We start from the raw sequence: 18,774 nt of genomic DNA on the forward strand, positions 1-18,774 counted from the left end.
CTCTGTGTTCAGCGCTGCTTTGGACAGACACTGGAAGGCACCCCAGACCCCTGGTGGTGGTGTAATCCGATAACTTTATTTTAATTGAAAATGGAGGCATAACATGTCCTAGAAAAATAAAGATTTAGGATACAAAGGAGACACAGCGGCAGGGCTGCCCCCAGGGATGAGGGAATCTTTGGTCTGGGCCGGATATGAGGACAAGGGCTTGAGTCCAGGGGAGCTGGTGAAGGAAGACCCCCGCCTCCCCACAGCTGCCCCACCCCCCGCCCCTGGCAGGAAATGCCACACTGGGGAGGGTCTCCAGTCTCAGGGGCGCGGGGCTGCCTGTCCTCCACCTTCGGATTCCAGGCAGTTGTGACAACACCAGCTATCGGCAGAGCTATTAATAGTGTTTCAGGGAGTGACAGGGAGAGGGCTCTGGGGGCTGGAAGTCCGGCCCTGGGGCAGGGTGTTCCGCTTACAGCTAGTACCAAGTGGAGGGGGCAGGGCCCCTGAGTCAGGACCCTGAGTCCCCCACGTATATGGCAGGGCACAGCATGGGGAGGGCTGTAACAGAGAGGCCTCCCATCCAGAGGGGGATGGAGACCTGGACAGGAGGTGGCCGGGGATACAACCCCCAGCACCACCAGGGCTTGGAGAGGCCACCCAGGCAGAAGGATGTGGCGACTGGGGTCTTCAGCAACCGCATTTCTGGGGCTCCCCCCTCCCATTGCTGTCCCTGCGTCTTCAGCACCAATGTCGGGAGAGGCCACAGGGCCACACTGGGTCACAGTTCCAAGGGCTCCTCCACAGGCACCGACTGGAGCTGGGTCAGAACCTTGGCCTCAGCTTCCAACCCCTCGTCAACCTCACCCCCTGCGGTGGCCCCCAGGAGCAGCCCCTCAGGGTCGGGGTCTGGCAGCCTCAGCACGGTGTGGGGGGCCTGTGTCCCCAGCCCCTTTTCCGCTTCCAGCAGCCCCTCTGTTCCTGCGCTTAGTTCCAGCCCTGCTGACCAGACAGGCACGGCCGCGGGTGACAACATCAGCCCCTCTGGTGGGGGCGCCGGGAAGTTGGGCAGGAGGCCAGGGGAGTCAGGGGAGAAGGGCAGGCTGGTGCTGGAGGTGGTGGCAGCGGCGGGGGGTGGCTGCTGCGCAGAAAGGGTGCCTAGGGCGTGAGCCTCTGGGAGAGCAGGGCTGGGGGCCACCGGGAGGCCTCCCTCAGGCACGGAGATGGCCGTCTCTGGCTTCAGTGGCAGGGCCAGGCCGGGGGCTGGCGGCAGGACCTGGGAGACGAGCATGCTGGTGGGGAAGGTGGCGGTGAGGATGATCTTGCCCTGCTGCACGGCCACACCCGTCACGATGGGGCTGCCAGACACAGGGTTGGCCAGGAGGAAGTTTCCTGTGGGGAGAGAGGGACCGAGTGCAGGTGAGAGCCAGGAGAGCAGGCCAAGCCAGAGAGAAGTGGAGACTGCGCAGCTGGAGGGCGGGCGGAGGGAGCCTTCCGGTGGGCCTTGGGGCACTGGGACTTGCCAGGGATGAGATGCCCTCCAGGAGCCCAGGGACAGCCCCCTCCCTCTCCGAGATGACTGCACCCCTCCCCGGCTCTCACCTAGGCCTGAGGGAGGGAGATGGGGGTACCTGGGGCAGTGGCCGAAGGCAGCTGCAGGGCAGTCACGCCCACCCCGGAGTTGATGAGGTGCACGTTGGCAGGGCCTGCTGCAGCTGCCACCTTCACAGGGCTGCCTGGCCCGGCTGCCAACAGCTGCAGGGGCCCCACAGCCTGGGGCAGGGTCACCACCTGTGAGGTGGGTACTACCTGGGGCAGGTTCAATAGTGGGGAGGTGGGGCTCAGGCCCGTGGGATACCCCGGGGGTGGGGAGAGCGGTACCACTTGTGGGGCAGCCACAGCAGGCACTGGCCCCGGGGGCAGAGGAAAGGTGGCAGCCGTCGGGGGGCCAGGCACCACTTGGGCCAGGGGCCCCAGGACCTCCTCTCCAAGGGCTGGTCCCGGAGCAGCCACCTGGGCCCCTTTGGTCTCAGGGGCCTCCGACTGAGCCTCCTCCAGCCGCACCTCCCCTGTCTGAGGGTCCAGGACCAGAGAGGTCTTGGCCTCGCTGGCCCCCTGAGGGCTGGGCTGCGGTGGAGGGGCACCCCCGCCCCCAGTGAGCAGCAGCGGGCCCAGGCTGGAGGCCTCGCCCAGGGCCAGGCCGTTGATGATGACGGGGCCCCCGTTGAGGAGCACTGCTGGGGAGCCGCTGGCTGCCAGGAAGCTCCCATTCACCAGGATGGAGGAGGAAGCCGGGCAAGGCGCGGGAGGGCCGGTCCCTGCCAGGAACATGGAGCCCTGGGCAGCGGCCTCGGCGGACACTGGGGCCGCCCCTCTCTCCAGGTCCTCAGGACTTCGGCTGGACTCGTCCTCAGTCGTGGGATTCCCATCAGACTCGCTGGCCGGAGAAATGGCTGTCAGCTGGGGTCCCTTAGCCTGTGGGGCCTCCCGCATAGCCAGCCGGCTGCTCCCCCAGCTTTCCCTGGCCCAAGTTTCGGTGGATCATTCCAGGGGTTATGACGCCTCTCTGAGACCACTCCAAACTCCAGGGCCTTTTGCAAGCCCTGCGTGGACACCACTGCAGAGAAGCGCTGGGGAGGGAAGAGGCCCTTGCTCTCCCCCACCTCGGCCTCGGGTCCCCAGAGGCTGAGCTCCCAGGTTGCCCTAAAAATTCCTTGGTTGGGCGGAAAGCGGGCGAGTGGCCTGGAGAGAGGGAGCAGCAGCCGCCAGCCCAGTTCCCGGTGCCCTCCCCGCAGGGCGTCAGAGAAGGGAGAGGCCGGCGCTCAGGGTGGGAGGAGAAGGGTTTGGGTTACAGGGAAACCGGAGCTGGGAAAGGTTCACGTTTCACAACAAAGGCAGAAGACGGACCACGCCGTCCGGGCCCGGAGGGAGTGTGGGGGCGGGTGGGTAAGAGTAACGGTCAGTGAAGAAAGGGGGCTGGGAGGCAGCCCCTACGCGGAGTGGAGTGGCCACAGGCCCTGTCCTTTTTCCTCAGTCCCTCTAGTGCCCCCCGCAGTGTGATTCCCCAACACCGATGGGATTTGGGAAGGAGCTCGGAATGGAGCCGCTGGAAGAGGAGACGCGTGCGGGGAGAGGGCCCGGGCGGGTGCCTGTCCCGTCCACACTTAGTCCCCGCGCCCCGCGGGCGCCTGAGATTGTGAGCTGGTCCCGGGAGATGTCCGAGGACCTCGGCGCGCCGGCCCCAGCAGTGGGCACGGGGGAAGAGGGCTGGTGGACGGGATGTCCCCGGGAGAGCTGGACTTGCGCCGCCCGAGGCCCCTCACCTCTTGCAGGGCGCGCCGCCTCCGGCCCCGGTCCGGTCGCGCTGTCGCCGGTTCTTGAACCAGTTGCTGACCTGCGTGAGCGACAGGCCGGTGAGTGTGGCCAGGCGGCGCTTCTCGTCCGGCGTGGGGTAGCGGTTGCCGCGGTAGCAGGCCTTGAGCGCTGCGCGGGAGCGCTCCTTGAAGCAGTAGACTGTCTCCTCGCCGTCCCAGATGGTCTTGGGCAGCGGGAACTTCTTGCGGAGTCGATACTTGTCCACTGCGCCCAGCGCACGGCCGCGGGCCCGCTCGGCCTCATGGTAGCGCGCGCGCAGGTACAGGTCCTGCAGGAAGGCGTGGTGGGCGGCGGGGAAGGGGCGGCTCTCGAGTAGCCGGTAGAGCTCGGCGTACTCGCCCCGCTGGAAGGCCACCAGGGCCCGCGCGCGCAACACCGGGTCGCTGCCACGTAGGCGCTCGGCCGGGGGCAGTGCGCCCAGGAAGCGGCTCAAGCGGCCGGCGTGGCCCGCCTGGAGCAGCGCCTCGCAGACGCACGCCACCTGCTCGGGCGAGAAGCGGAGGCCCGTGGGCGGTTCGGAAGCGGCCTCGGGGGGCGACCCGGGGACGCCCGGGGATCCCGGGCCCTCAGCTCCCGCAGCCGCTGCGCCCGCCCCGGCCCCGGCCGCCGCCGCCGCCTCACCCTCGGCCGCCTGCAAAGTCTGTAAGAGCTGGCGCGCTTCCTCCTCCTCCTCTTCGGTCGCCGCCGCCGCCACCGCCTCCCCCCCAGCCGCCGGCCCCGCGCTCGGCTCCGCAGGCAAGGTAGCCATGTTTTGCAACTTTGGGAAGTTCCTCCCTCCTTCTCTTCCTCCCTCGGGCTTTCCCCAGCCCCCTCCCCCACCTGTCCCCCCTTTTCGCCCCCACTCCCCGCTCTTCTCGATCTTCTTTCTGGCCGACTCTGCGCCCCACGCCGGGAAGGCGAGATCCAGCTCTCCACTCGGGTCTCTGTCCCCTTGTGTGTGTCCGTCCCCCTCCCGTCTGTCTGTGATTCTCCCTTTGTTTTCCCTCCGCCTCTGGCCGCCCTTTCTGCCTCCCCCCAGCGTGTGCTTCTGGCTCAGGGCCTCAGTTTCCCCATCGGGACAACGCAGAAGGTAACGGGCCGTCCAGGAGGGCTAAGGGCGCGAAGCCTCCGCCCCGAGACTGAGCTCCTGCACGCCTCCGTCTCCAGGGTCCTCTGCAGGCCCCCACATTCCCCATCTCGTCCTGCGCTCCGCCCCTCGGAATTCCCGGCTCCGCAGGGGGGGCGGGTCTTGCCGGGAGGAGGGGCGGGGAACGGGCTAGAAAGTTTGCAGCAACTTTTCTCGAGCTTGCGTCCCAGGAGCGGATGCGCGTGGCGTGCGCAGGCGCAGTGGAAGGAGGATGGCCGCGCGCGCTGCCAGCCCAGCCCCCCTCTTCTCGACGCTCGGTGGCACAGCTGGGCCACAGCTGGGCGGGGGCGGTGCCTCCGGGTGGCCCGCTCGCCCTCCTATTGGCCGGACGCCAAAGCCCCGCCCCGTGGCTTTTCCTCCCCCAACCCTGATTCGGCCGCTTCGCATCCCGCTAGCTCCTCCCAGACCTTCGGCCGCCTCCACTCGCCTTCGGATTGGCCCGCTGCGTAGCCTCCTGCCCACAACGCAAACCGCGGACACTGTGGAGTCCAGAGCTTTGGGCAGATGGAGGGCCTTTTATTCGCGAGGGTCGGGGGTGGGGGTCCTAGGTGGGGACAGACAATAAATACCGAGGAATGTCGGGGTCTCAGTGCATCCAAAACGTGGATTGGGGTGTTGGGGGTCCTGTAGCCTGTCAGCGAGTCGGAGGACGAGGTCAATAAATATCCAAACCGCCGAAGCGGGCGGAGCCGGCTGGGGCTCCGAGAGCAGCGCAAGTGAGGAGCGGGGCGCGGGATCCCCGAAAAAGCGGGTTTGGCAAAAGCAAATTTCCCGAGTAAGCAGGCAGAGATCGCGCCAGACGCTCCCCAGAGCAGGGCGTCATGCACAAGAAAGCTTTGCACTTTGCGAACCAACGATAGGTGGGGGTGCGTGGAGGATGGAACACGGACGGCCTGGCTTGCTGCCTTCTCAGGCCTGCAGTTTGCCCATCCACGTCAGGGCCTCAGCCTGGCCGAAAGAAAGAAATGGTCTGTGATCCCCCCACCAGCAGCAGCAGCAGCAGCAGCAGCAGCAGCAGCAGCATTCCTGGCTACAAGGACCCTTCGAACCCCGTTCGCCGGCCGCGGACCCGGCCCCTCCCTCCCCGGCCGCTAGGGGGCGAGCCCGGATCACAGGACTGGAGCTGGGCGGAGACCCACGCTCGGAGCGGTGTGAACTGGCAGGCGGTGGGCGCGGCTTCTGTGCCGTGCCCCAGGCGCTCAGTCTTCCAACGGGGCCCCGGAGTCGAAGACAGTTCTAGGGTTCAGGGAGCGCGGGCGGCTCCTGGGCGGCGCCAGACTGCGGTGAGTTGGCCGGCGTGGGCCACCAACCCAATGCAGCCCAGGGCGGCGGCACGAGACAGAACAACGGCGAACAGGAGCAGGGAAAGCGCCTCCGATAGGCCAGGCCTAGGGACCTGCGGGGAGAGGGCGAGGTCAACACCCGGCATGGGCCTCTGATTGGCTCCTGGGACTCGCCCCGCCTACGCCCATAGGTGGGCCCGCACTCTTCCCTGCGCCCCGCCCCCGCCCCAACAGCCTACAGCTGTTGTTAGTCCACTCGCACGCCTCGAATCCCGTCCGAACTCGTCATTGGCTGCTTCCTAGCGGCCTGTGTTGATTGGCTGCCCGAGGATCCGCCCTCCTGCCGTGGGCCCAGCCCCGCAAATGCGCAGCTAAGCGGGTGGCACGGGGCGGGTGGAGCGCGGGGCGCGACGGCGGAGGGGGGCGTGGGCAGCCGGACGTACCCTGGCAGGGAGCAGCAGGTGGCGGCGGTGCATGGGGCCTGGCCCCACCAGCGGGCACTGGCCCACAGCCACGGCCGGGGGGCCATCTAGCTGGAGAGAGAAGGGACAGGTGACCCGATCGGAGCCCAGCCCAGCCCTCAGCGGTGGGGCGAGAGACAGCGAGGGGAATCGAGGTTGGGGAGGTTATCTAGGGAGATCCCGGAGGGAATCTGGTGAGGCCTGAACGGAGGGAGATCTGGGGCTGAATAAAGGGCTTCTGCCCTCTAAAGTCGCAAAGACGTAGGGTGAGCCCTATATCTGGACGGGGAGACCAGGAGCCAGGGAGGGGATCTGCAGAATGGGCAGCAGGTCTGAGGCAGGGGAAAGAGAGGGGTCTTACATGGGAAGGTGGATCCGTGGCCCGGGGACTGGGGACCCCCGTGACAGCTGGAAGGAGAAGAAAGAGGCATAGGGCGCGTGGAGGGGCGAAGGAGGGCGGTGGCGCGGCGTGCCCCAGCGTGGGTCCCTTCCCTCCTCCAGGTGTCTATACACGCCCCGCGGAGCAGACGGCCCACCTCCTCCCGGTCCTCCGGGGAAGGGGACACATGAGGTACTCACCTGTGGCTCCCTCTGCCTGCAGCAACTCCATCCGCTCCTGCAGCTGCCGGACGTGTGCCTCTAGGTCCCGGTTCCGAGCCTCTGCCTCGCGTAGTTGACTGTGGGGAGGTAAGGACGGTGAGTCCGTCCGGGCCGGACGAGAGGGGCTGCCAAGGGTTGCCACCGGCCCGCACCCCGGCCCCGGCCCCGATCCCGACCTGGCGAAGTTCTGGTTGTCCGTGCGGATGGCCTCCATCTCCCGGCTCAGGCTCTGCCGGGTGAGCACCTCCTCCTCCAGGGCTTCCTGGAGCTCCCGCAGCGTCACCTCGGCCTCAGCCTCTGCCGCAGGGACAGCCGCTGGAACTGCCACTTCAGCCTGTGTATGGGGACCAGGCTTAAGGCTGCCTGTGGCTCCTGGAAGACTCAGGACTTGGGCACTGGTTCCAGGCTAGGAATCCTTGTTTATCCCCTACTCCTCCGTCCCCTCAAAATTTCTGGAATCCCCATAGCTCCTGCAATGATCCAAGCCCCCTCCCTTCCCTACCTCCCTCAGCCCCATCCCTGAGTCTGGTCCTCTAAATCTACACAGGGACCAGAGGGCTGGTGCTCAAACACTAACACAACCTATGTCCCTCTGCTGCTCAAAATCCCTCCAGCTCCCTAATGCCCTCACGACAAAAGGCCTTGCTGGGTTTTGTTTCCTGCTGGCCTCTCCAGCCTTCTCAGGAATGATTCAGCCAAACTACCTTTCAGGAACAAATCAGGATTCCCACCTGCCCAAGGCCTTTGCCCTTGAGGCTCTCGCCTGACCACCTGGCACCTTTCCTTCCATGGCTGGTTTCTCCTTCACGAGCGCTCAGCTCAAAGATCAACTTCTCAGATCCCCAGCAACACACACACCCTTACTTAATGCCCCACTGTAACTACAGAGACCATCCCATGTCTGAAGTAACCTCGTCTCTCCGTGGTTTCTGTCTGCTTCTGTTCAGGAAGTCCCTAGAGGGCTCTACAGTGCACGCCACCCGGGAAGCCCTCACCTTTTCTCTCCCAATTGTCCCTGACGGACCCCCTCCCCTCCACCAACTTACTGTTTCATCCTGTGGGGACACCGAGGGCTCCAGGCTGGGCGCTTGCACGTGTGGCTCAAGCAGCTGCTCGGCCTCCAGTTCCATGGGTGTGGGGCCTGGGACCTCACTGTCCCTGGGGAGAGGAGGAGGGAGTGGGGAGGGAGACAGAATGCTGATTCTCTGGTGGAGAACCAGAACTTCTGGCCTGTGGGTAGGGGCAGCTGCTTCCAAGACCTCCTGATTTGAGGAAGGGGAGCAGCAGAGCGAAGAGAACAGAGTCCCAGGTAGGCCAATAGCCCCTCCTCTGCAACAGAGTCCCAGGTAGGCCAATAGCCCCTCCTCTGCTTAGGAAAAGCCCTGCCCCTCTCCTGGCCTTGGGCCCCTGGGAGCTGCTCTTTCTAAACCTTCTGCAGGGACTTGGGGTCCAGACCCCCATGTTCTAGGGTCAGCTCATCTCCTCCCTTGACATGTGACCTCTGCAGACCCCTCTTCTCAGGGCCTCAGGACAGGGAGGCCGACCTGATGGGGAGACTGCTTGGCTCTGGCCACCTCCACAGATGTGGTCCTAAGACTGGGCATGGGACCCCAAGATGGCAACTTGAGGTCAGCACACCCCACTCAGCTGTGGGAAGGGGACAGCTCCTCCCTGGGGTATGAAGTGGCTGTCCCCTCCAACCCAGCAGTCCCTCCTGTGGGAACACGGCTCAGGACCTAGCTATCCTGGACATGCGCCTGGGTTCTAATAGAGGATGGGTTCAATCCTGACCCACCGTTCAGGCCCCGCAGCAGTTCAGAATCAAGCTGGAGTTCATTAATGATAAGGTATAGTATGTGTAATGTTGTCCAGTAATAAAAGCTGATTAGAAAACCAACTGTTCTCTTAGACAAAGTAGCATGAGGAAGGGGAAAAAAACAAACCAAAAAAACACCTGTTCTCCAGTATTTAAACATGTGTCAGTACACGTGTGAGCCAGGGACCACTGCCATCTGGTAAGCTCACGAGATATCAACTTCCTTTTCCTTATCTGTATTTTCTAATTTACTTGTGATAAGCAATGCATTATTTGTGTAATTAATACTTTTGTTGAGACCAGGTCTCACTTTGTTGCCTAGGCTGGAATCTATCATGGCTCACTGAAGCCTCAAACTCCAGGCTCAAGTGATTCTCCTACTTCAGACTCCTGAGTAGCTAGGACTGCAGGCACAGACCACCATGCCTGGCACAATTTTTTCAATTTTTTGTAGAGACAGGGTCTCATTATGTTGCCCAGGCTGGTCTTGAACTCCTGGGCTGAAGCAATCCGTCCACTTCAGCCTCCCAAAGTGCTGGGATTCCAAGCGTGAGCCACCATGCCCAGCCTGTAAATTAGTACTTTTTTTTTTTTTTTGAGATGAAGTTTCACTCTTGTTGCCCAGGCTGGAATGCAATGGCACGATCTCAGCTCACCACAACCTCCCCCTCCTGGGTTCTGATTCTCCTGCCTCAGCCTCCTGAGTAGCTGGGATTACAGGTATATGCCACCATGCCTGGCTAATTTTGTTTTTTAGTAGAGATGAGGTTTCTCCATGTTGGTCAGGCTGGTCTCGAACTCCTGACCTCAGGTGATCCACCCACCTCATCCTCCCAAAGCACTGGAATTACAGGCGTGAGCCACCACACCCGGCCTAAATAAATACTTTTTTTTTTTTGAGATGGAGTCTTGCTCTGTCGCCCAGGCTGGAGTGCAGTGGCATGATCTCAGCTCACTGCAAGCTCCGCCTCCCGGGTTCATGCCATTCTCCTGCCTCGCCTCCTGAGTAGCTGGGACCGCAGGCGCCCGCCACCACGCCCGGCTAATTTTTTTGTATTTTTAGTAGAGACGGGGTTTCACCGTGTTAGCCAGGATGGTCTCGATCTCCTGACCTCGTGATCCACCTGCCTTGGCCTCCCAAAGTGCTAGGATTACAGGAGTGAGCCACCGCGGCCCGCCTAAATTAATACTTTTAAATGGCCTTATTGTTATATGGCTGATTCAAAGAATTTGCATTCTTTTACAACTGACTGTAAAAGTCTAAACTTTATATTTTCCAAGTTCTGAAGTCCTGTGGCTCTGTGTACTACAGAAGTAAAAGTTAATGGTTACAAGATTCTGGGAAGCCCAGTCTGTGACTCTGAGGTTTTAAAATTCAATCTAACATTTTGAAGTACATAGATCTGAAAATTTAAGGTCCTCCAACTCTGGCCTTTTAGGAGTCTTTGGTCCCAAAACAGTAAGGTTCCAAGACTGATCCTGCAACTCCATTGGCTGCCAAGGAGCAGGACCCAGGAAGCTCAAGCAGCCTCGTGGCCCCTGGAGGCCGTCCAGGGCAGTGCTTACCTGAGGGCCATGCAGGAGTAGGAGTAGCCCACGAAAGGCAGGTGGACCCCTAGCGGCGCACCTTCCCGAATGTCCGACAGTGTCTCCTGCGCAAGACACACAGATGTGAGCAGCAGTCGTCAGGGCGGGCCCCTCACTGCTTTTTGATCTTGGCTTACATGTTCCCCCCAAACCAGCCCCAACTCAGGGCTTATCTAAAGTGGCCCCTCCAGCATTTTTTCTTTTTTCTTTTTCTTTGATACGGAGTCTCGCTCTGTTACCCAGGCTGGAGTGCAGTGGTGCAATCTCAGCTCACTGCAACCTCCGCCTCCCAGGTTCAGGCGATTCTCCTGCCTCAGCCTCCTGAGTAGCTGAGATTACAGGCGCCCTCTACCAAGCCTGGCTAATTTTTTATATTTTTGGTAGAGACGGGGTTTCGCCACGCTGGCCAGGCTGGTCTCCATCTCCTGACCTCAAGTGATCCGCCTACCTCAGCTGTTATAGTCCCAAACTCTGGGCTCAAGCAGTCCTCCAACCTCAGCCTCCCAAAGTGCTGGGATTACAAATATAAGCCACTGTGCCCAGCCCAGTTCTGTTTTTTTTTTTAGATGGAGTCTTGCTGTCTCCCAGCCTAGAGTGCAGTGGCACGACCCCGGCCCACTGCAAACTCTGCCTCCCAGGTTCAATCAAGCGATTCTCCTGCCTCAGCCTCCTGAGTTGCTGGCATTACAGGCATACACCACCAAGCCTGGCTAAATTTTGTATTTTTAGTAGACACAGGGTTTCACCATGTTGGCCAGGCTGGTCTTGAACTCCTGACTTCCAGTGATCTGCCTGCCTCAGCCTCCCAAAGTTCTGGGATTACAGGCGTGAACCACCTTGCCCAACCCTTTTTTTTTTTTTTTTTTGAGACAGCGTCTCACTCTGTCACCCAGACTGGAGTGCAGTGGCATGATCTTGGCTCACTGCAAACTCTGCCTCCCAGGTTCAAGCAATTCTCCTGCCTCAGCTTCCCCAGTAGCTGGGATTACAGGCACCCACGACCACACCCAGCTAATTTTCTTGTATTTTTAGTAGAGACGGGGTTTCACCGTGTTGGCCAGGCTAGTCTCAAAACTCCTGATCTCATGACCCACCGGCCTTGGACTCCCAAAGTGCTGGGATTACAGGCATGAGCCACAGCGCCCGGCCACGGTCCAGCCTATATATATATATATATATATATATTTTTTTTTTTTTTTTTTTTGAGACAGAGTCTCGCTCTGTCGCCCAGGCTGGAGTGCAGTGGCACGATCTCGGCTCACTGCAAACTCCGCCTCCCGGGTTCACGCCATTCTCCTGCCTCAGCCTCCTGAGTAGCTGGGACTACAGGCTCCTGCCACCATGCCTGGCTAATTTTTTGTATTTTTAGGAGAGATGGGGTTTCACCGTGTTAGCCAGGATGGTCTCGATCTCCTGACCTCGTGATCCACCCGCCTCGGCCTCCCAAAGTGCTGAGATTACAAGCGTGAGCCACCACGCCCGGCCAGCCCAGCCTATTTTTTAATTTCAATTTATCTTATTTTTGAGACAGAGTCTCTCTCCGTTGCCCAGGCTGGAGTGCAGTGGCACAATCACAGCTCACTGCAGCCTTGACCTCCTGGGCTCAAGCCCACGTCGGCCTCCCTAGTAGCTGAGTATACAGGCATGGGCCACCACGCCCAACCAATTTTTAAAACATTTTTGTAGAGACGGGGGTCTCACCACATTGCCCAGGCTGGTCTCGAACTCCTGGGCTCAAGCAATCCACCCACTTCGGCCTCCCAAATTGCTGGGGTTACAGGCATGAGCCACCGTGCCTGGCCCCATCATTTTTTCTTGTATCCTGTTGCTTCCCTTCAGGGCACCTGCCACACTCTCCATAATTCTCTAATTCTCTAGACTGCAAGTGGATGAGGGCAGGGACCAGAGCTCATCTGGTCAGTGCTGGATCCCCAGCATTGTTCAGCAAAAGGGCACCCAGAGCCGAGCAAGCATGCCATGACAGCTTGTTACACGGTGAAGAGAGACGGCCTAAGGGAGGAGGAGTCCTCTCCTGCTTCTCATCCCTCCAAGTCTCAGCTCAGATAGCTCCCCACTCCAGAAAGCCCTCCAGGACCTTCCTTGCTGAGTCAGGAGTCCCCCACCCCCTGCACTCCATTGTTTCAGCCCTGATCACTCTGGGGCCTTACTGTCTGAAGACTGCTCTGTGTTCCCCCCCTGGACTGTAAGTCTAGGTCACTGCTGGGTCCTCAGTACTAGATGGGCACAGAGCAGGTGCTCTGGGGGAATGAGTGATTCAGGACCCCAGAAGGTAGGCACTGTCCTTACTCCAACTTTATGGAGGGAGCATGGGGAGGTTCCCGCAGCCGAGCAGGGGCCACAGGTACCTACCCCGCCCCCGCTCACCATGGCAGTGAGCCCGTCCTCCACCAAGTCGAAGTTGCATGTGTCGGTGGCACCTTCGAAATCCGGTGTAAAGGGGGGCACGCTGTCCCGGAGACCATCCCAGTCGAGGCCAAAGAAGAAGGGATGTGTCCGGAAGTCGCCTGCTCCACCCCGGCCCAGCCGTGTCTCCGGGGGACACAGCAACCGCTGAATGAAGTCTCGAGCCTCCTCAGGGACCCCTTCGTCCACCAGCGGCAGAGAGAGGTGCTCCTGCTCAGAGGGAGAGGAGGCGATAGCCTGGGAGCGCCTACCGGGAGAGGCCAGGTCTCCCTGGGGCCGTGCTCACCTTGTAGTGGACGATCTTGCCATAGGTCTCCGCCGTGGAATCCGCGTAGAAGGGCGTCTGCCCATAGAACATTTCATAGGCGAATACACCCAGCGCCCACCAGTCACACTCGGGCCCGTAGCTGCCTGTCCCAGGCCCACCGCCCACAGCCTGCAGGATCTCGGGGGACAGGTAGTCTGGGGTGCCCACAGCCACCAGCGACCGCACCTGGACCAAAATGAGCAGAGCGAGGCTTGGGCCCACCCCTCTGGGCCCACCAGCTCTGAGCCCTCCTTCCAACCACTCCCCAAATGCTTAGCCCCTCCCTCTGCCTGGTCTAATACTCCGCCACACAGATGCACACTTAGGCCTGGGTCACACCACCTCTTTTCCCCTCCAAATCCAGTCCCGCTCCCACACTCTGTGCCTTCCATCCCTCATCAGCAGCCCCAGTTGCTCTGTGGCCAGGGCACTGGCTCACCGTTCCATCTGCCCGCAGCTTGAGGCAAGAGCCGAAGTCGGCCAGGCGGATGTGGCCACAGCGGTCCAGCAGGATGTTGTCGGGTTTGATGTCCCTGCACCGAGGAAAAGAGAAGGGTGGGATAAATGAACCTCCCTTCTGTGGTCCCACCAGGCTCCGCCCCTCTGGGCAGTGCCACCTGGGACCCCACTTCCTCAGGTTCCACCCCTGTAGGGCTTCTACAGTTCTGGACCCTACTCCCAGGCACCCCCCGGTGGGCCCCAACCAAGAAGGTCCCTCTCTAGGCCCTGGCCTCTCTGGGCTCTGACCTTCCAAGAACCCGGCCAGGGAACAAGTTTGCTATCCCCTCGGCCATGCTGCGCTCACCTGTGCACGTAGCCAAGCCGGTGCACCGAGTCTATGGCCATGACAATCTCCGCCAGGTAGAAGCGCGCCATCTCGGCCGGAATCCGCTCCCCAAACTTGCTCAGCAGTGTCAGCAGGTCCCCGCCCACGTAATACTCCATGACCAGGTACTGAGAAGGGGTTCGTCATGGGTGGTTGGTAGTCCCCTGAGGCCCTGATCCATCACGGATGGCCGGGACAACCCCTCCCAGAGACACCCCATCCTTGGGCAGAGACCTGCAGCCCCAGCCCAGAGATAACCATAGAGATCTGCCGGGCCAAATCAGAGACCACCTGCAGCCCCCGCCCCCTGCCCCTCAAAAAAAAACACAAACAAAAAAACTTTCCTGGGATGTCACTGGGCAGATTCACTCCCCCTGAGATGTTCTGGGAAAGAGAACCCAGAGGCCACCCAACACCCAGAGAATAGGTCCCAGACACTCCTTCCCTAGGCAGTGGCCCCGTTAGAATTCCTGAAGACCTATCCCATTCCAGGTAAGAGACCCCCCGCAACAGAGACATCTTTATAAGAGTCCCCCAGATCACCCCAGAAACGGGCAGTGAAGGACACCATCCCCGTCTCAGATAGGGAAGGCCCCTCATCCACCTGACACACCCTCTTACCGCACACAGACTTTCCCACAGACGTTTCCGGGCAGCACCCCCAATCCTAGAGCTTCCTCTCCCCACCTCCTCGTCCAGTGACAGCACGGGCTCTTGTCCCTCTTCCTAGTCACCCCGGCCCGGAGCTCACCAGGTAGTTCTCATCCTGGAAGGCGAAGTGCAGCTGCGTGATCCACCGCCGGTCCCCATTCACCAACACGTCCCTCTCCTCACGGAAGCACGACACCTGCAGGGCACCCGGAGGAGCTGCAGCCGGAGACGGGGCGCGGATCCTCAAAGCCCCCCACGTCCACCCAGCCCCTCACCTCGCCCCTCTTCAGCATGTCCCACTTGTTCATGATCTTCATGGCATACACCTGGCCCGTCTGCTTCATCTTCACTACCGCTACCTGAGGTCGAGATAGTGAGACAGAGTGGAGACGGCGGGAAAACAAAAGGGCTCGCCCAGACCCAACTCCACCCGCTTCTGCACCCAGCCGTGGCCCCGCCCCACCTGCCACACCACGCCCATTGGTCCCAAGCCCCGCCTCCAGCCCAGCCCTAGGTTCTAAGGCTCGGTCATTCATCAATTTCTAAGGCCCCGCCCCAACCCCTATGCCCCGCCCACCACGAGTCAAGTCAGGCTCCCGCCCGGTTCGGCTTACCTCGCTGAACGCTCCGCGTCCGATCACCTTCAGAATCTCGAAGTCGTCCCTCTGCAGTCGGACCTCCTTAAGCCTCACCACGATGGGCTCCGCTGGGGGGGGGGTGGGGGAAAAGAACCGAGGGTCACCAGAAAGGGCACTGGAGACAAGGGGGAAAGCCCCACCCTCTGTCTGTCTCCCCTTCTCTCTGCCTCTCAGCTTCACCCTAGGACTGTCTGCTTCCCAGGGGCTTCCCCACATAAACACCGTGTAAGGTTCTGGGGGCCAAAACTGCCCTCCCATAGAGGTGAGATGCCTGAGAAGCCCTTTGCGGGACAAGGCATTGGCCCAGAGGGCTCCAAGGGTGTGCAGGATGGTTAGCGTGGGGTAACGGAGTCTGCAGAAGGACAGACCCTAAAGAACAAGGGGAGAAGGAAATAAGACCCAGTTCTTCCACCTTCCACCCTGACTCCAGGTGACAGTTCAGGTGCAGCCAGGGCCCCACCCCCACGTTCTCATGTAGAATGTCCTGGGTAACGGCCCAGACGTGGGGTTGTATCCAGTACCTCTAGATTCAGATGTAGGTGGTTCTTGAACCACACTTTGGAAAACCCTGGATTTGGGGCTGGGGGAAGGAACAGGACAGGGAGACAAAGGCAGCATGGTCACATATCCCAGACTCAAGTGCTCCGGTCCAGCCCATCTCTCAGTCCTCCAGGAGGAGTGCTTTAGTCCTACCCCTTATTTACAGATGACAATCAGGCCTCTCAGAAGTCAAGGTCCTATGACTAGGAATGTTAAAACTGGGCAGCCTGGGTGGGGGACCAGCTGGGGTGGAGGCTTGTGGCTCAGGGACTGTGGGGACAGGGAGGCCTGGACTCCCGGGGGTGGAAGAAGTGGAGGCAGGATGGAGAGAGGGATGGGTATGGGAGGGGAGGAAAGGAGAGGAGACAGTGGGTTCTGGAGGAAAGAGAGGGGTTCCGGGGGGTTCCGGGAGAGTGGGCCAGCAGGGACGAACCAGCCAGGGCTGAGGACGGGGGAGGGAGGAGAGAGCCAAGACATTGAGCCCTTTTAAGGCAGCAGGAACCCTGGCCCCCTCCCCCGCCCCAGGCCTGGCAGGGGAGGGGCCGCGAGATGCAGCTCAGGCCACAAAAGGAGTGCTCCTCCCGGGAGCGCCAGACCCCTACCCCACCCGGTCTCAGTTTACCCTGCCAACCCAAGTTCATCCTCTACTAAAGGGAGGCCAGGAGAGTCATTAGGGGCTGTGGGAGGTTGGGAGAAGGTTTTTCCAGAGGCTGAATGGCCTGGCCCTTCTTGGCCTCCACCTTCCCATCTGTGAAATGGGAGGAGGAGGGAAAGGAACCAGGCCTGGGTCAGAAAGAGATGGACACAAGAGGAAGCAGGGGAAGGTGGAGAAACAGGAAACAAGTGTCACACACAGTTTGTTACACACAGGCCAAAAACCAAACACCAGTCACTGAGGGCCAGACGGGCAGGGTGCTGGGAATGAAAGAAACCAGTGACCAGTGAGCCCGAGTCCTGGGCTTGGGGAGGAGGTGTGCAGACAAGGCAGCTGGCAGAAGCGGAAGCATCCTCCTTCCAGCCCTGGCCCCAGGCCCTGGAAAGCCCTTGCAAGAAGGGGTTTTGTGGGACAGCTGGAAGGTCGGAGGCCCTGGGCCAGGAGAACTAAAGGACGCAGGGACCCGGGGTGGTGGGAATGGTGGCTGACCCACACGGCTCATAGGAACCGAGACTTTGGGGCTGGGGGTGGGGGTGGGTGCAGAACCTACAAAAGGAGACACACCCAGAAGAACCCAAAGTTGTCCCTCCTGGATCGCAGAGGAGGGGGCACTGGTGGCGCCTGTCTGCAAAGCTGGTTCTCCCACAGGGCCCGCGTGAGTCACCGCCCTCCCAGCGCCTGGGCACCTGTTGGGGCAGCTGGAGAGGCTGGCGCCGAACACCTGCCTGTCGGCTGCGCCCCTGGCAGCTGCCCCATGCTGGCCCTCCTGGCTTGCCCCAGGCCACAGGAAACCAGGGGAGAGGGCCATAGAGCCCACTTTTGGGGGGAGGGTCCTAGGAGAGGGAGCTCCCAGCATGACCCTGACCCTGACCCTGAGGTGGGGTGCAGAGAGGCCATGGGAGGCTGTTGGCAGCCTAGCCTGCTGTGACTCCTAAGCCATGGCTCTGAGTCACAGCCACCCTAGCCTCTGCTGACCTTACTCTGCCCCTCCAGGGTGGTGGCATAGGACAGAGAAATGTTGCCCCAGGGCCCAGGTCCACACTCTGAGCCCCAGGATGGGAGGATCTCCCCATGCCCATCCTGCCATCCTGCCCCCCCAACAGCCAGGCCTCTGTGCCCAGACCTGTCTCCTGCCCCACCCCCACCCCATCTGCAGGACCCCCGAGGGTAGGCACTCACCCCACTGCAAGAAGTCGGCCACGTACTTGTCCTGGGCCAGTTCGGAGGCGCCCAGCTCCTGGTGGACGCCCAGGAGAAGGTCGAGCAGGGGCTCCAGCCCCAGGAAGCCCGGGTCCAACACCAGCTGCTGGAGCCGCCTCAGCCGCACCTCGGCTGACATGTTGGACAGGCAGCACCATGGCCCCTCCCCGGGCCGGGGGCTCGGGGTCCTCCTGTCACAGGGCCTGGCAGCCCCTGTCCAGGCCCTGGAGCCCTGGCTGCATGTCTGCCTGTCCCTGGCTGTCCCCTGGGCCTCTCTGGCCACTTCTCTCTGCCGAGGCCTCCTCCCCTTCTCCCCACCCCTTGGTCCAGCCCCCCTCCCGCCTCCCAGCCTTAACCCCTCACAAGCCAGCCCCCCAAGCTCCCTCCTTCCAGGGCCCTTCAGAACCCTTCAGTGCTAGAGTAGGGGGAATGGATGGAGAATCTCAGCTGTCACACTGTCACCCCAATAAAAAGGTAGAGCACAGAGGAAGCCACAGGTGTGATGAATTCCAAGAGGAACCTGCCCATTGCTGAAACAGGGCCAATTGAGGCTGAGTGACCCAGTAGCAACCACCCCCTTGCTCCCGACAAGCTCCAGAACTGGGGGCTAGGGGGTGAGGGCTGGGGGCTGGGGCTGGGTGGGAGAAAGGGGTTGAGGCCTGGGAAGGGGGCGGGAGGCCAGGGCAGCTTCTTGGGTGACTCAGAGATGGATTCCGACTCGGACAGTTAAATTTAGCCCTCAGGCTCTCTGCTTTATACCGGCTTTTTTTTTTTTTTTTTTTTTTTCCCAGGAGGTGGGGAAGGGGTGGTGAGGAGAGGACCAGGAGGGGGCACCCTCAGAGCCTGAACAGGGGTGACCTGCTGCCCAAAGGCTGGGGGAGGAAAGTGGTGGAGCCAAGCCCTCCCCGGGCAAACGAGACCCCAAAATAGCTCCTTGGCCCCTGGCCGGGGAGCCACATTCCTGCCCAGGCTGGGATTAGAAACAGAAACATTTCGGGGGGTGGAGGGTGGCGCGGGAAGACACACTCCCTGCGGCTCCGAGAGCCAAGAGGAATCTGAGCTCTTCTTTCCAGGGTGGACGCTTCTCCAGAGTGAAGTCGGGGCCTCCAACCGGCCTGGGGTGCCTGGGCCTTGGGAGGGCCAGGCCTGAGAAACTAGGAGGCAAGGACCGAGGAGTCCCAGCTGGGCAGGGCCTGGGAAACGTGGTCCTGGGCAGTTCTGATAATTTAAAAAACACCGAGGACTTTGATGAGGGGCCCTGGCTGCGGGCAGGATGCTCTTCTCCCCAAGAGGGTCC

General features: G+C 61.3%; 2 protein-coding genes across 22 annotated transcripts; both read right to left on the reverse strand.

Moving 5' to 3' along the window:
- Positions 1 to 54: 54 nt before the first annotated feature.
- Positions 55 to 4,519, reverse strand: SIX5 (SIX homeobox 5). Its single transcript, XM_009435924.3, has 3 exons — positions 3,312 to 4,519; positions 1,620 to 2,425; positions 55 to 1,380 (listed from the first exon to the last, which is right to left on the reverse strand). The coding sequence occupies exons 1-3, from the start codon at positions 4,109 to 4,111 to the stop codon at positions 770 to 772; spliced, it is 2,217 nt and encodes a 738-aa protein (XP_009434199.2). The 5' UTR covers positions 4,112 to 4,519; the 3' UTR covers positions 55 to 769.
- A 465-nt stretch (positions 4,520 to 4,984) lies between these two features.
- On the reverse strand, positions 4,985 to 18,461 carry DMPK (DM1 protein kinase). 21 transcript variants are annotated; one of them, XR_010153897.1, is made up of 16 exons: positions 17,457 to 17,770; positions 15,604 to 15,662; positions 15,059 to 15,150; positions 14,720 to 14,803; positions 14,545 to 14,640; positions 13,773 to 13,921; positions 13,407 to 13,500; positions 12,947 to 13,153; positions 12,607 to 12,870; positions 10,216 to 10,301; positions 7,880 to 7,991; positions 7,010 to 7,205; positions 6,813 to 6,910; positions 6,595 to 6,641; positions 6,216 to 6,301; positions 4,985 to 5,885 (listed from the first exon to the last, which is right to left on the reverse strand). XR_010153897.1 is itself a non-coding variant. In XM_016936244.4 (16 exons), exons 1-16 carry the CDS (start codon positions 17,633 to 17,635, stop codon positions 5,726 to 5,728), a joined length of 1,890 nt encoding a protein of 629 aa, XP_016791733.1. In that variant the 5' UTR covers positions 17,636 to 17,770; the 3' UTR covers positions 4,985 to 5,725. The 21 variants fall into 21 exon arrangements, 19 of the variants coding, with proteins under 19 accessions (XP_016791733.1, XP_016791729.1, XP_016791727.1 ...); XR_002940682.3 differs by having other exon boundaries at positions 6,216 to 6,305; XM_016936244.4 differs by having other exon boundaries at positions 7,010 to 7,167; positions 14,545 to 14,559.
- Positions 18,462 to 18,774: the final 313 nt, after the last annotated feature.

This window comes from Pan troglodytes, chromosome 20 (genome assembly GCF_028858775.2).
Source record: "Pan troglodytes isolate AG18354 chromosome 20, NHGRI_mPanTro3-v2.0_pri, whole genome shotgun sequence".
In the NCBI taxonomy this organism is placed as follows: Eukaryota; Metazoa; Chordata; class Mammalia; order Primates; family Hominidae; genus Pan; species Pan troglodytes.